Source organism: Ricinus communis, chromosome 7, assembly GCF_019578655.1.
Source record: "Ricinus communis isolate WT05 ecotype wild-type chromosome 7, ASM1957865v1, whole genome shotgun sequence".
Classification (NCBI taxonomy): Eukaryota; Viridiplantae; Streptophyta; class Magnoliopsida; order Malpighiales; family Euphorbiaceae; genus Ricinus; species Ricinus communis.
Window position 1 is genome coordinate 11,938,098 of NC_063262.1, and position 13,812 is coordinate 11,951,909.

Below are 13,812 nucleotides of genomic sequence, written 5' to 3' on the forward strand. Positions count from 1 at the left end.
GCCAATCTTTGCTTTATGGCCAACATAGAGGATTCCCATGAGGTGTGTCTTAAATCCACAAGTACAAATCTTTAGCATATTGATAGTAGATGCTCAAGGCACATGTCGGGTGACAAAAGCCTCTTTGTAAATATCAAGAATTATGATGGAGGCAAAGTCACATTTGAAAAGCCAAAGGTAAAGTAATTGGCATTGGCTCCATTGGTAAGGATGGTAAATCTCTAATTTATGATGTTTTTCTAATTGATGGGTTAAAGCACAATTTGTTAAGTGTGAGTAAATTATGTAGTAAAGGTAATATAGTCACTTTTGACTCCAATAGATGTCATGTCAATACCCTAGTGGATGACAATATGATATTCAAAAGAGAAAGAAGTGGCAATACCTATACAAAGTTACTAGTTAATCTTTCAAGTGTCTTGTCTTTATTAGTGATGAATCTTGGCTATGGCATAGAAGACATGGTCATGCAAGTATGAAGCTTCTACATAGATTGGCAAAAGATGAACTAGTGAATGAACTTCCCAAAGTAAATTTGATCAAGAACAAGCCTTATGAACCATGTCAAATAGGAAAACAACATTTATCATCCTTTACGCCTAAAACTATTGTAAGTACTTCTAGACTACTTCAACTACTTCATATGGACTTGTTTGGACCTACAAGAGTAGCTAGTTTGGATGGAAAGTCATATGCATTTATAATTGTGGATGATTACTTTATATTTACTTGTAATTTTCTTTAAGAATGAAGCTTTTAACATTTTCAAATCATTTGCAAAACGTGTTCAAAATGAAAAGGTATATTTGATCTCATCAATAAGAAGTGATCATGGAAACAAATTTGAAAATGAACTTTTTGAAAACCTTTGCAAAGAATTTGGTATTTCATATAATTTTTCATCTCCTAGGACACCACAACAAAATAGAGTTGCGGAAAGAAAAAATAGAACACTAGTGGAAATGGCTAAAACTATGCTCAATGAATATAAACTTCCTTCCTACTTTTGGGCAGAAGTCGTTAACACTAGTTGTTATATTGCAAATAGAATTTTCAAAAGACCTTTCTTAAATAAAACCTCTTATAAGCTTTGGAATGGAAGAAAGCCTAAGGTCTCATATTTTAGAATATTTGGTTGCGAATGCTACATTTTGAATACCAAGAAAAATCTTGAGAAATTTGACTCTAAAACTGATATTGGAATCTTTCTAGGCAACTCCACCTCTAGAAAAACTTATAGAATCTTTAATAAACGTACTTTAGTAGTTGAAGAGTCTATAAATGTTGTTTTTGATGAATCTAGAAAGCTTGATTTTAGGAAATGTACTTGTGTGAATGATCTTGTAGGTGCATTAATGTGCATAGTTTTACACATATTTGCTTGCATATTATTGTGTATTTTCTTAGCAATTATTGTGTTTTTATTCCAAGATCACTCGTGTTTTGTGTCCTTTTGTATTCTAGGAGATGTTATAAGTTCATCATCAGTGTTTGAGCAATTCTAGATCAATTCCGGCCAAAAGCAGACGTAATCAGAGGCGTTTCATTTTGAGTTGACTTTTTAGAAACACAACAAGGCATGTATTGGAGCCCGTGCAAAAATTCCAGGCCATGTAGTTTAAGCACTTTAAAGCAGCACGTTTTTCGAGAGTACCACACCTTAGAGCATGGCTCGTGTTGGTTAACACGGGCTAGAACACAGCGTCCAACACGGCAAGAACACGACCATGGTCGATTTAGCTCATTCTTCTAACTAGAGTCCAACACGGCCCGGACTCGGGCTGTGTTGAGGGACATGGGCTGGTACACGCCCGTATTTGCGGGATGAATAAAAGGAATGAGCCAAAAAGAGAAAGAGAGAGTTCCAGATTGACGATTTTGGCTTTTAATTTTCCGTTGTAATTTTCCTAGATGTGTTGTCAGGCATTTGAGGGGGCTTCCAGGAAACGGATTCCACCTTGGAATGTCAGATTTGTGATCTAGGTTTTGGATTGAAGATTGAGGAAGAGTTTTGGAGCAAATCAAGGAGCAATTTTAGAGATCAAGCGCAAAGATAGATCCCGGCGTTTGAAATTTCATCCAATTCTAGGAAAAAGGTGTATATGTTTCGATTTCTTTGTTCTTTCACTGTAATTGAATTCCTATTTTCTTTAGACATAAATATGTGTAGCTAGATTGGTTGAACCCATTGGGGTTCTTTACTATGTTGGCTTAGTACTGAATTGTTAGGATTGTTTGAATTCCTTTTTGCAATTAATAATTAAATCCAGTTTTCTTTACGTTGAATGTGTTGATTACTGTTCATAGAATTCTTTTAGCAATTGAGAAATTCTAATTTAGTTTGGAATTTAATTGCAAGATCAGGTTAATTTTTACTTAGAGATAAGGTTAATTAATTTGTCAGAATTAAGAATTAATAAAGCTTAATAGAAGCGGATTAAAACTTAAGGCTAACTTAATAATTAATCATTAGGAAGAGATTCCAACTTTAGGTTCTTAGATTTAGGAATTCGGTTGTCTCGAGAGGAAAACCGAATTCAGTTAAGAGTTCGTCCACGGGTAGCTTAATCGGACTCAACAATCTGTTATCTTTTATTTGATTTCCAACTAGTCTAAGTCCCTTTTGGGTTTGCTTTCTTGTCTTAATTGTTCTATTTACTTAATCATTCTCGCATTCCATTTAGAACTTAGCTTTCAGTCATTAGTAAATCTAGAAATCATTTGTCATTAATTTTAGTCTATATAACAAAGAACGAAGTAGTAACTCTAGGATTTCACATTCCTGAGGGATACGATATTTTAATACTTGTCGTTGTGCTAGGCTACATCGATAGGTTCACTGCCTTAGTTGTAGCTGCATATGCAGCTCGTCAAGTTTTTGGTACCGTTGCCGGGGAACACTTATTTGAAAATTAGAGTGAAATTTGCTATTTGTTACTTTAGTCATTTTTCTTTTATGTTTGTGTTATTGCTTTTTATTTAGATATTCTTCTAATTAGTTGTTTGGGTTGTTGCTGTCTTGTTCAATTCAGGTAGTTTATGACTAGGAGTTCTAATCCTGCACCAGTAGACCCTCTACCCGAACCAGAGCGATTCCTCAGGCAGCTGAGAAAGCGGTTAGACGTGGAGGAGGAGCAGTAGATAGAAATTCCTGTCCATACACCAGTAGACATGGGAGACAGTAACAAAATGTCGCTGAAGTAAACAAGACAATGTACAAGTTTGCTAGACCTTCCCTAGAGGGGACGCACACTAGTATAATGAGGCCAGCTGTTGCAACGAATAACTTTGAAATTAAGCCAAATGTCATTCAGATGGTGCAGCAGAGTGTACAGTTTGGGGGCTTATCCAATGAAGATCCTAATGCCCACATCGCAAATTTCTTGGAGATTTGTGATACCTTCAAGATAAATGGGACTAGCGATGATGCCATTTGGCTTAGAATGTTCCCATTTTCCTTGAAGGATAGAGCAAAGAGATGGCTACAGTCCCTGCCAGCTAACACTATCATCACCTGCACTTCTTTGGTTGAGAAATTTCTTTATAAGTACTTTTCTCCTGCTAAGACTGCAAAGATGCGTAATGATATTTCTTCTTTTGTGCAGTTTGATGATAAGAGGATGTATGATGCGTGAGAGAGGTACAAGGACTTGCTGAGATGTTGCCCATACCATGGTTTGCCATTATGGATGCATGCTCAGACTTTTTACAATGGTTTGAAATCAGCCACGAGGCAGATGGTAGATGTAGCTGTAGGTGGGGCCATCAACAGTAAGATGCTAGAGTAGACCAATAATTTAATTGAGGAGATGGTTATGAACACATATCAGTGGCAGTGAAAGAGCGTATTATTGGCGAAAGGGAGCCCTCCCAGAGATATATACTTGATTACGGCGTAGTAAAAAGGAACCCGAGGAGTCGGTTGAGCTATGGAACGATTCTGTTGTCTTCTAGAAGTAGGCCAGGACGGCAAAGAGTGGTGAACTAGGTGGATTCTACATCAGCCTTGGCAGCTCAGGTGGAGCTTTTAGCCAAGAAGATCGACTAGCTCCAGATGCCAGTCCAAGCAGCACAACTTGACTGCGAGTTTTGTGGTGGTCTGCACTATAGTGCAAACTGTAATGCGGGAGGTATGTTTGTTTCTTCATCATCTTCTTCTTTTGCTAACCATGAGCAGGTTGATTATATGGGAAATGCGCCCAGGCAACACAATAAACCGTACAACAACACATACAACCCAAGGTGGAGATACTGTCCCAACTTCAGATGGCGAAATAACAATACCCAAGGTCCACCAGGATTTCAACAGTTGCACTAGCAAATTGTTCTCCCTCAACTACATCAGAGCCAGGAGAAGAAGCCCAATTTAGAGGAGTTGATGGTGAAGTTTTTGTCCACTTCTGAGAATAGGTTTCAGCAAACGGACACAGCTCTTAGAAATTAGTAGGCCTCTATATAGAATTTGGAGAATAAAATAGGCTAGATTTCTAAGATGTTGGCTGAGAGATAGCCAGGGATGCTCCCCAGCACCATAGAGTCAAACCCGAGGGAGCATGTCAAGGCTGTCACCTTGACATCAGGTAAGTAGTTAGCTCTTTACCTATAGCTGATGATGATATTGTTGTGCATGATGAGCCAGCCAGGGAGGAGCCAGAAACTAAGGTGACAGAGCTTGCGTGAACTGAGGGTAAGAAGAAGAGTCTTGTGAGAGAATACCAGCCGCCAATTCCATATCCTACCAGGTTGAAGCAAGTAAAGGTTGATCAGCAGTTTGGTAAGCTTTTGGATTTATATAAGTAGCGAGATTCTTGAAGGAGATTTTAAGCAACAAAAGGAAGCTAGAGGACATGGGGCTAGTGACACTAAATGAGGAGTGCTCAGCCATTCTTCAAAATAATCTGCCAGTAAAGAGGTGTGATCCAAGGAGTTTTATTGTTTCCTATATTATTGGTGATTTGCAATTTAGTAATGCTTTAGCTGACTTAGGAGCTAGCATCAATTTAATAGCTAGTAGTTTGTTTAAAAACTTAGGTTTGAGTGAGCCGAAACCTAATAAGATGAGTGTACAATTAGCGGATAGGACTGTGAGATTTCCTAAAGAGATAGTTGAGGATGTACTTATTAAGATAGACAAGTTTATATTTCTTGTTGATTTTGTTGTTATGGATATGGAGGGTGATAGTAGCATACCTTTAATCCTAGGTAGATCTTTCCTTGCAACATCTAAGGCTGTTATAGATGTATGTGATGGGAAGTTACAGCTTAGAGTAGGTGATGAGACTGTTACCTTTAACCTTAGTGCTTCTAAAAGTTGAGAAAATGGCTAACGATCAAAGAAAAGTAGCAGCTGAAAAGGCAAATGGATATAAAGGATTGTGCTCGGCCTATAATTAGTACTATTTCATACATAGTTCTAGGTGATGTATCTAGGAATTATGAACTTAAGAACATTCATTTTAATATGCTTTCTTAATTCTATGGTATGCTTAGTGAAGATGCATTAACATTTATTAGGAATTTTTATGCTATAGTTCATACATTTCTCATTATCTGGATTTAATGAGGACCAATTAAGGATGAGACTTTTTCCATATTCATTAAAGGAAAAAGCAAAGGCTTGGTTAATGACCTTGCCTCCTAATTGTTTGAGAACTTGGGATGAAGTTTACCAAAAATTTATGAGTAAATTTTACTCACATCAAAAGACCAAAGAATTAAGGATGAAATCTCTAACTTTTATCAAAAGGATACCGAGTCTTTTTATGAAGCATGAGATCGTTTTAGATCACTTTTATTAGAATTTGCACACTATAGATCTCACTTCCTATAACTAACCAATTATTTTATGATGGGTTAACACAATAATATCAAATGTATAGTTGATAATATAGCTGGGGGTGCTATGTTAGAAAAAAATGTTGATGAGGTTTATGATATCTTTGAGATGTTAGCAGCCAATTCATAACAAAAGAGTGTGAGAATAAAAAGAGTAGGAGTAAATCAAGTTGTTTCTAATAATGAGATGGCTATGCAAATAGCTGAATTAACTAAACATGTTAAAATACTTGCTTCAACTAAGAATGTACCAAGCAATGAGTTTTATGGTATATGTGGTGTTTATGGTCATGGTACTAATGTTTGCTCATCTTATAAAAATTATATAGGAAATGATTATGAACAGGTTAATTTGATGAAATCTTATCAGCCTAGGCAACCTAGAATTAACCCATATTCCAACACCTATAATCCAGGTTGGAGAAACCATCCAAATTTTTCATGGAGAAATAATAACCAAAACCCACCATAATTATTAAGGAACCAAAATCAACCCTAATACCAAAACTAAGAGCTTTAATACCCGAGGAATAAAAATTCTCCATTCCAAAATCAAAGACAAGCCCCTCAAAGAAAACCAAGTTGGGAGAAAACACTCCAATCTTTTATGACAGCTACCCATGATAGAATGGAGAGGAATGCGAAGAAAATTGATTCCATTGAAGCTTCAATAAAGTGATTGGAAACTCAAATTGGATAAATTGTTGAAGTTGTACAAGAAAAATTGCCAAGTCAATCTGAGCGAGCCAAAACCATTACCATTCTAAAGATAGTGAGCTATTTTAAAATAATATTGAAACCTTAATTGAAAAAGATTCTTCTTATGTAGATACATCAGAAGAAGATGGATTAGTTGATATGGAAATAACTGAAGGAGGTGTATAAAAAGAAGAAAAAGTAGAGCTCAATCTTGGACAAAAGAAGAAAGAGAAGGAGACATTTTCAAGACCTAAATTCTATAAGATAGCTGAGCATTATAAACCTACTATTCTATTTCATAGTAGATCGAAAAAAAGCAAACAGGATAAGTAATTTTCTAAATTTACTGATATACTTTCTAAAGTTAACATTAACCTGCCTTTATTGGATGTAATCATAAGTATGCTAGCTTATGCTAAGTTCTTCATGGAACTTAATTCCAACAAAAAAAAAGATATGGGAATAATGAAAAAGTTATGGTTTCTAAAACATTTGTTGTCCCTTGGGACCAAAAAGGGAAATTCAATTGGTGACCTTAAATTGTGGAAGTTGATAGTTTTAGGTAAACCACAAGAATTTAAGAAAGATTAAGGAAAATTTGAAAAGAGTAAGTGTTAGAGAAGATGACACAAAGGTTTGTAGTGGTTCTGGAACTTCCTACATCCACTCCTCAAGATCATATTTGAGTATTCCACTATAATCTCTAGGATTACGACCTTTGGGTTTTACAAGTTCACCTAACAACTTAATGTTTTCAAGGCTCACACTAAACCTCTTCCCTTAGTGAATAAATCTCTCACTAAATGTCTTAACCCTTGAGTATTAATGGTTACTCAATAACCAACTCCTTATGTTTTTAATACCTAAGCTCACACAACAAACCTTTAAATTTTAGTTGAACAAAGAGTTTCAACTTAATACACTATACAAAGAAAGAAATTGAGTGTAGAAAGTTAAGAAATGAATTTGCAAGATTTTAGGTATACCTAATCACACACTTGCTTGTAGAGTCTTTAAGAGGGGTATTTATATACATACCAACCTCTTGGAGACATTACAATGGGTCTAAAACTCAGTAATTGCAAGATTGATGACTTGGCAAAAAATTACCTAAAATCCTGAAAAGCGCCCTTGCGCTTTCCAAGCACGCTTGCACTTTCTGAAAAGAGACGTGGGGGCTCCAACTGCTCTAGCCACGCGACACTGATGGGATAGTTGATATCTCAATGGCTACTGGCATCACATTAATTGAGAAAACCACTCCCCATGCCACAATAATGCCCTCTCGCCTACCTTGTCCGCGCCCTCGCGTTATCTTCTAACATTTTTAGTCTCAAGCTCTAATATGAAGCACCCTCACGCTTCTTGAAACTTTGACACTTTGACTGCCAAATGTTACGCTGTAATTGACAAGATGTCAGGTGGACTTTTCAATGCCTTGTAAGATTTTAATCATATGAAAAGCGCCCTTATGCTCTAGAAGCGCCCTCGCACTTTTTGGGTCTATTTACAAGACTTCCTTGAAAGCTTAAGGATGTTTAGTCTTTGCTTGGTTCCTTTGGTGCTCTCTCATATAGCCACTCAGATATGAGATTAGCAATATTCAATTTGGGTGTTAAGATAAAAATAGAGATCAATTGTACTTTAGGTCAACAACATAAAGTGGTGTTTTTCAGCAACAACTACCCCCCAAGTTGAAAGATCTTGGGAGCTTTACCATTGATATTACAATGGGGGATAAAAAAGTTTCAAAAGCCATGTTAAATTTGGGAGCAAACATCAACTTGACGCATTACTCAATTTATGCGCAACTTAAAACAAACCACTATGTCTCTATAACTTGCTGACAAGTTATTTAAGTATCCAAGAGGCATAGTAGATGATTTTCTGATTCAAGTAGGTAAATTGATAATCCCTACTAACTTTGTGGTTCTTGACATGGAAAATACACCAGCAAAGGATAAGGAGAAAACTTACTCCTTGGTATATCTTTCATGACAACTACCAACACAGTTATTGATGTGCACAATAGGAAGCTGACCATGACAGTCTTGGGAGAGACTGTAGAATCTAAAGTGTTTGACTCTCTAACTCTATCTCATAGTACTTCAATTGATGAATTTTCATATATTGATTATTTGGATTATCTTGTGTATTAGACATACTTATAGGATAGGCTATGATAAGTTAGAGGTTGTTTTAACACTGTAAAAAGTAGAGGAGAACCTAGATGAGGAAGTCCTAGACTATCATGATTAATTAGATGAAACTATTCCAAAGTCACTAGGTGAAAGGATTGATGAACCTTTAGATGTTTCCATTGAAAATGAAATAGAAATTACCCATGAACCACTTAAAATTGAACTTAAAGAATTGTATACAATAGTTAAGTATGTCTTTTTAGGAGAGGGAGATACATATCCAATAATTGTAGCATTTGATATTTTTCCTCCTGAAGAAGAGGCAATCATTAGAGAATTAAGAAGACTTTAGATAGCTATTGGGTGGGGGATTTCTAATATTTAGGGTATTAGTCCAACAATATGCATGCACAAAATTATCTTAAAGGATAATGCTAAAGATGTTAGAGATACCCAAATAAGGCTTAATCCTAATATAAAAGAGGTGGTGAAAAAGGAAGTTAAAAAATTATTGGATGAGGAAATAATATATCCAATAGCTAATAGTAATTGGGTAAGCCTTTATACCAGTGCTTAAAAAGTCAGGTATTACAATTGTCAAGAATGAAAAGGGAGAGCTAGTTCCCACTAGAATGACTACATGATGGAGAATATGTATTGTTTATAGAAAGTTAAATATTGCAATAAAGAAGGATCATGTTCCCATTCCTTTTATTGATCAAATTTTAAAGCGTTTAGCAAGACATGAATTTTACTATTTTCTTGATGGTCTTTCAGGGTATTATCATGTACCCATTGCACTTGAAGATCAAGAAAGACAACATGCACATGTCCCTTTAGAACTTTTCCATTTAGAAGAATTTCATTTGGCTTTTGCAATGCACCTTCAATATTTTAGAGATGTATGCTTTCTATTTTCTCTGATATGTTAGAAGACTGTATTAAGGTATTTATGGATGATTTTTCAGTTTTTGGTTCTTCATTTGATGCATGTCTTATTAATTTAACTTGTGTTCTTGAAAGATACATTGAATGTAATTTAACTTAGAGTTGGAAAAAGAGACACTTTATGGTTAAACATGGTATTATGTTAGGACATGTGGTTTCTAGTAAAGGTATTGAAGTTGATAAGGCAAAAATTGATTTAATTGTTAAGTTGCCTCCACCTACTTAGGTGAAGGGCATTAGAAGTTTTCTTGGTCATATAGGATTTTGTAGGCTTTTTATAAAAGATTTTTCTAAAATTGCTCGTCCTTTAACTAAATTGCTGGCTAAGGAAGTGAACTTTATTTTTGATGATGCATGCCTTTTTGCTAAATACTTTGAAAGAGAAGTTAACTAGTGCACCTGTTATTGTGGTACCTGATTAATCTTTATAGGAGCAGTTTTAGGACAAAGAGTTTATAAACTTTACATGTTATATATTATGCTAGTAAAACTCTTGATGATATCCAAATATATTATTTTACCATAGAAAAAGAATTTTTGGCTGTTATATTTCATTAGATAAATTTAAATCTTACTTGGTGGGATTTGAAGTTATTGTGCATTTAGATCATACAGCCTTGAGATATCTTTTGACTAAACCAAATGCTAAACCACAGCTTATTAGATGGGTACTCCTATTATAAGAATTTGATCTAGAAATTAAAGATAAAAAGGTAGTGAAAATGTGATTATTGACCACCTTTCTAAACTTATTTCTAACTTTGATAATCTTGGTTCTAAGAAAGTAATAAATGAAACCTTTTCAGATGAACAATTATTTACTATGGATTATGAGGCTTGGTATGTTGATATTGTTAATTACTTGGTTGTGGTATTATGAGAGTTGAATTAACATGGCAAGAAAAGAAAAGGTTTTTATATATTTATAGGCATTATTATTGGGATGACCATATTTGTTTAAATATTATTCTAATCAAATGATTAGAAGATGTATTCCTGAGAATGAGCAACAAAGTATCTTACTTTTTGCCATGAGATGCATTACGAAGGTCATTTTAGTGGTAAAAAGATAGTTTACAAAGTTCTTCAATCAAGTTTCTTTTGGCCTTCTTTATTTAAAGATGCTCATTTATTTAATGTAAAATGTGATAGATGCCAAAGAAATAGAAACATTGGAAAAAGAAACGAAATGCCTCAAACTTTAATCTTGTGGTTGAATTGTTTGATGTTGGGACATTGATTTTATATGACCTTTTTCACCTTCTCATGGCTTCGAGTATATACTTATTGCTGTAGATTATGTGCCTAAATGGGTAGAAGTAATTGCTACTTGAACTAATGATGCTAATGTAGTATGTAAATCTATCAAGAACAATAATTTTTAGCAAGTTTGGAACACCTAGAACAATCATTAGTAATAGGGGGAACCCATTTTTGCAACAAGGCATTTAGTACTTTAATTAAAAAATATAGAGTAACTTATAGAGTTGCAACTCCCTATCACCCATACACAATAGGACAAGTGGAGGTAAGCAATAGGCAAATTAAGTCAGTGCTTGAGAAATCAGTTCGACCATCGATAAAGGATTAGGCAATTCACTTAAACAATGCTCTTTGGGCATATCGCATGGCTTATAAGGCACCCATTGGAATGAGTCTTTATAGACTAGTTTATGGCAAACTTTTCCATTTGGAAGTTGAATTAGAGTGTAAACCTTATTGGGCTATTAAAGAGCTTAATATGGACTTAATCAAAGCAGGAGAAGAGCTTGAAGAAATGCATAGTGAGATGTTTGCCCTTATGAACCAAGAAGAGGAGGTTGAATTGGTGAATGGAGAAGGATGGGAGATAAAAAAACATTTGGTTTGAGAAAAGGTTGAAAAAGTAGAGAGGAAGAAACACAAAGAGTTCTAGTGATTCGGGGTTAACAAATCCTACGTCCACTCCCCAATTCACAATTGGGTATTCACTATCTTATCAATTTCTACAAAGTGGAGTTTTTCAAGTTCACTCCCAACTTAGTATTTTATGGCTCACACTAAACCTTACACTTTCTGTTTTAGTGACTAATACACAACCCTTACAAGAATTTTCCTAAGCTAACCCTTAAACCTTATCTCAAGTGTTTTGGCTAACACTCAAATCTCACAAGTGTATTCAAGCTCTTACAAAAAGAATAAGAAATTAATTGTAAGACATAGAGAAATTGAATGCACAATAGTATGGACTTTTAGAGGTCGTTAATCAACTATAAATGACCATTTGATGTGGTTTTTATAGCTTAAAAATTTCAAACCCGTTATTCAAATAACCCAAAAGATTCACCATAATTTGCTTTAAGACAGTGCATTACATGCACTTATCATAATGTAGAATTGCGGTCAAGGTTCTTGCTTTATGGTCGCAATTCTTGAACTACTACTAACGGCTACCTGACATGGCGGTATGGCATTAGTGGCTTTCAAATGTTATCGTTGGCGATTCCTAACAGTTATTTAAAACTTCAGGTTTTGCGGTCGTGCCCACTTGAGGTGCAGTCACGAATCTGAGCTTTCCAAACCATTTCCTTCTGCCTTGAAATTTCTACTTTTCACGGTCACGCCCATCCCGGTGTGATCGTGATTTTTAAACTTTTGTGTACTCGAAGATTCTACCATGAAAGTGTTGCTTTTCGTGGTCATGCTCTCTTGTTGTGGACGCGATTCTTGAAGCAACCTTTCTTGAACTAATGCTATAACATCAGTACTTAAAGAATCATTAGAGTAACAAATTCAATTTATTTGTTAAGATCAAAATAAGGGATGACAAGGAACTTAGACTAACAATGTCCTCATTTTTTATTTTGACAAACAAATTGATTAAAAAAGATAAAAATTTAGAAAGATTTATTTTTAAAGTGAGTAAGTGTGTGCTCAAGTTTAATGTTTGTAGTCTAACTCCCCCTAAGATGTTGCTCCCCCTTACTTTATTCATATTAATTATGAATTATGAAATAAATTATGTAAGCTTTTCCCCTATTGTCAAATTCAAAAAGGAAAAACATTAGAGTAACTTATAAAAGCATAAAGAAGAGAAATAAAAAAAGTAATAAGGAGGAAAAGTAATCACAACAATAATCATTAATATTGAGAACGATATAGAATTACAAAAAGAAATGAGACATAAGATCAAAAGCAAATAAAACAAACAAAAAGATTGAAAACATGAATGTAAGTGAGATGAATGAAGAATGGCGTCTAAAAATCCTTTGACCCTCTTGATTCCTCTTCATTCTCATCCTCCTTCTCACTAGATTCATCATCAAATAGGTGCCGAGAATCTGGATGACAAGGAGGGATCCCATAGTGCTTTTGCATCTCTATAAGATCTTCATGGACATGTTTGAGAAGTCTATAAAACTTCTCAATCCTCTTAGCTTGCCTAGTCATGAAGATTATCATCTTGTCCCTGAGGGTGATCCTTCCTTGAGGGACACCCGTCTCTTGTTCAGCCATTTCTTCTTTACTCTTAGTCTCTTCTACATCTTCATTCTGTTCCTCTTCACCCTCTTCCAAACATAATCTAGCCTTCTTCTTTTCCCTAGCTTATTCCATAGAAGAAAAGGCAGTTGCACCTAATATGACTTCCAAAGAATCATCATTCCTTTTCTTGAGAACTTTAAAGCGAAGAAAGTATTAGATGGTGATATAGTTTGTGCTCATGGGTAAAGGGTGTTTTAAGAAGGCAAGGTGGGTTGGGGTTAGGAGTTTAAAGTAGTTTGCAATCATGGAGACATAGGATGAAACCACGACACAATCACGAGAGGATTTGGAGAGATGGACAAGATGGTCAATGAGAAAGTAGGTGAGTTGGATTGGCTTATTGCGTACCATGCAATAGAGAATGCATAGGTCATTTTGGGTGATCTTCTCATTACCATCACACCTTCCATGAATGGTTAGTGTGATGATCCTGTGAAGAGTCCAATAAAGAAGGGATTTGAGGTTCTTAGCATTAGAATTTTGTCTAGTTGGGTTTCAATTAAGATTTCTTTCCAAAAAAGACTAGATTTACTTAAAGGTCTCCTAGAGCAGTGATGCCATACTCTTGAAAGTTGAAGATTCCTCCAGTTCACTTCTTGTGAGTGAGAATCTTTGTCCAAAGACATTGAATGTGATGCCATAGTACCCAAGGTCTCCTCCTTGTCTC

General features: G+C 35.2%; 1 protein-coding gene and 2 non-coding genes across 3 annotated transcripts; 1 reads left to right on the top strand and 2 right to left on the bottom strand.

The window, feature by feature from the left end:
* Window positions 1-3,572: 3,572 nt before the first annotated feature.
* On the bottom strand, window positions 3,573-3,679 carry LOC112536094. The gene has a single exon (XR_003080160.2). It is a non-coding gene; the product is annotated as a small nucleolar RNA R71 (small nucleolar RNA).
* A 1,168-nt stretch (window positions 3,680-4,847) lies between these two features.
* On the top strand, window positions 4,848-5,315 carry LOC125370630. The gene has a single exon (XM_048376921.1). It carries the CDS (start codon window positions 4,848-4,850, stop codon window positions 5,313-5,315), a length of 468 nt encoding a protein of 155 aa, XP_048232878.1.
* A 395-nt stretch (window positions 5,316-5,710) lies between these two features.
* LOC112536093 lies at window positions 5,711-5,817 on the bottom strand. Its single transcript, XR_003080159.1, has one exon. It is a non-coding gene; the product is annotated as a small nucleolar RNA R71 (small nucleolar RNA).
* Between the last annotated feature and the right edge of the window lie 7,995 nt (window positions 5,818-13,812).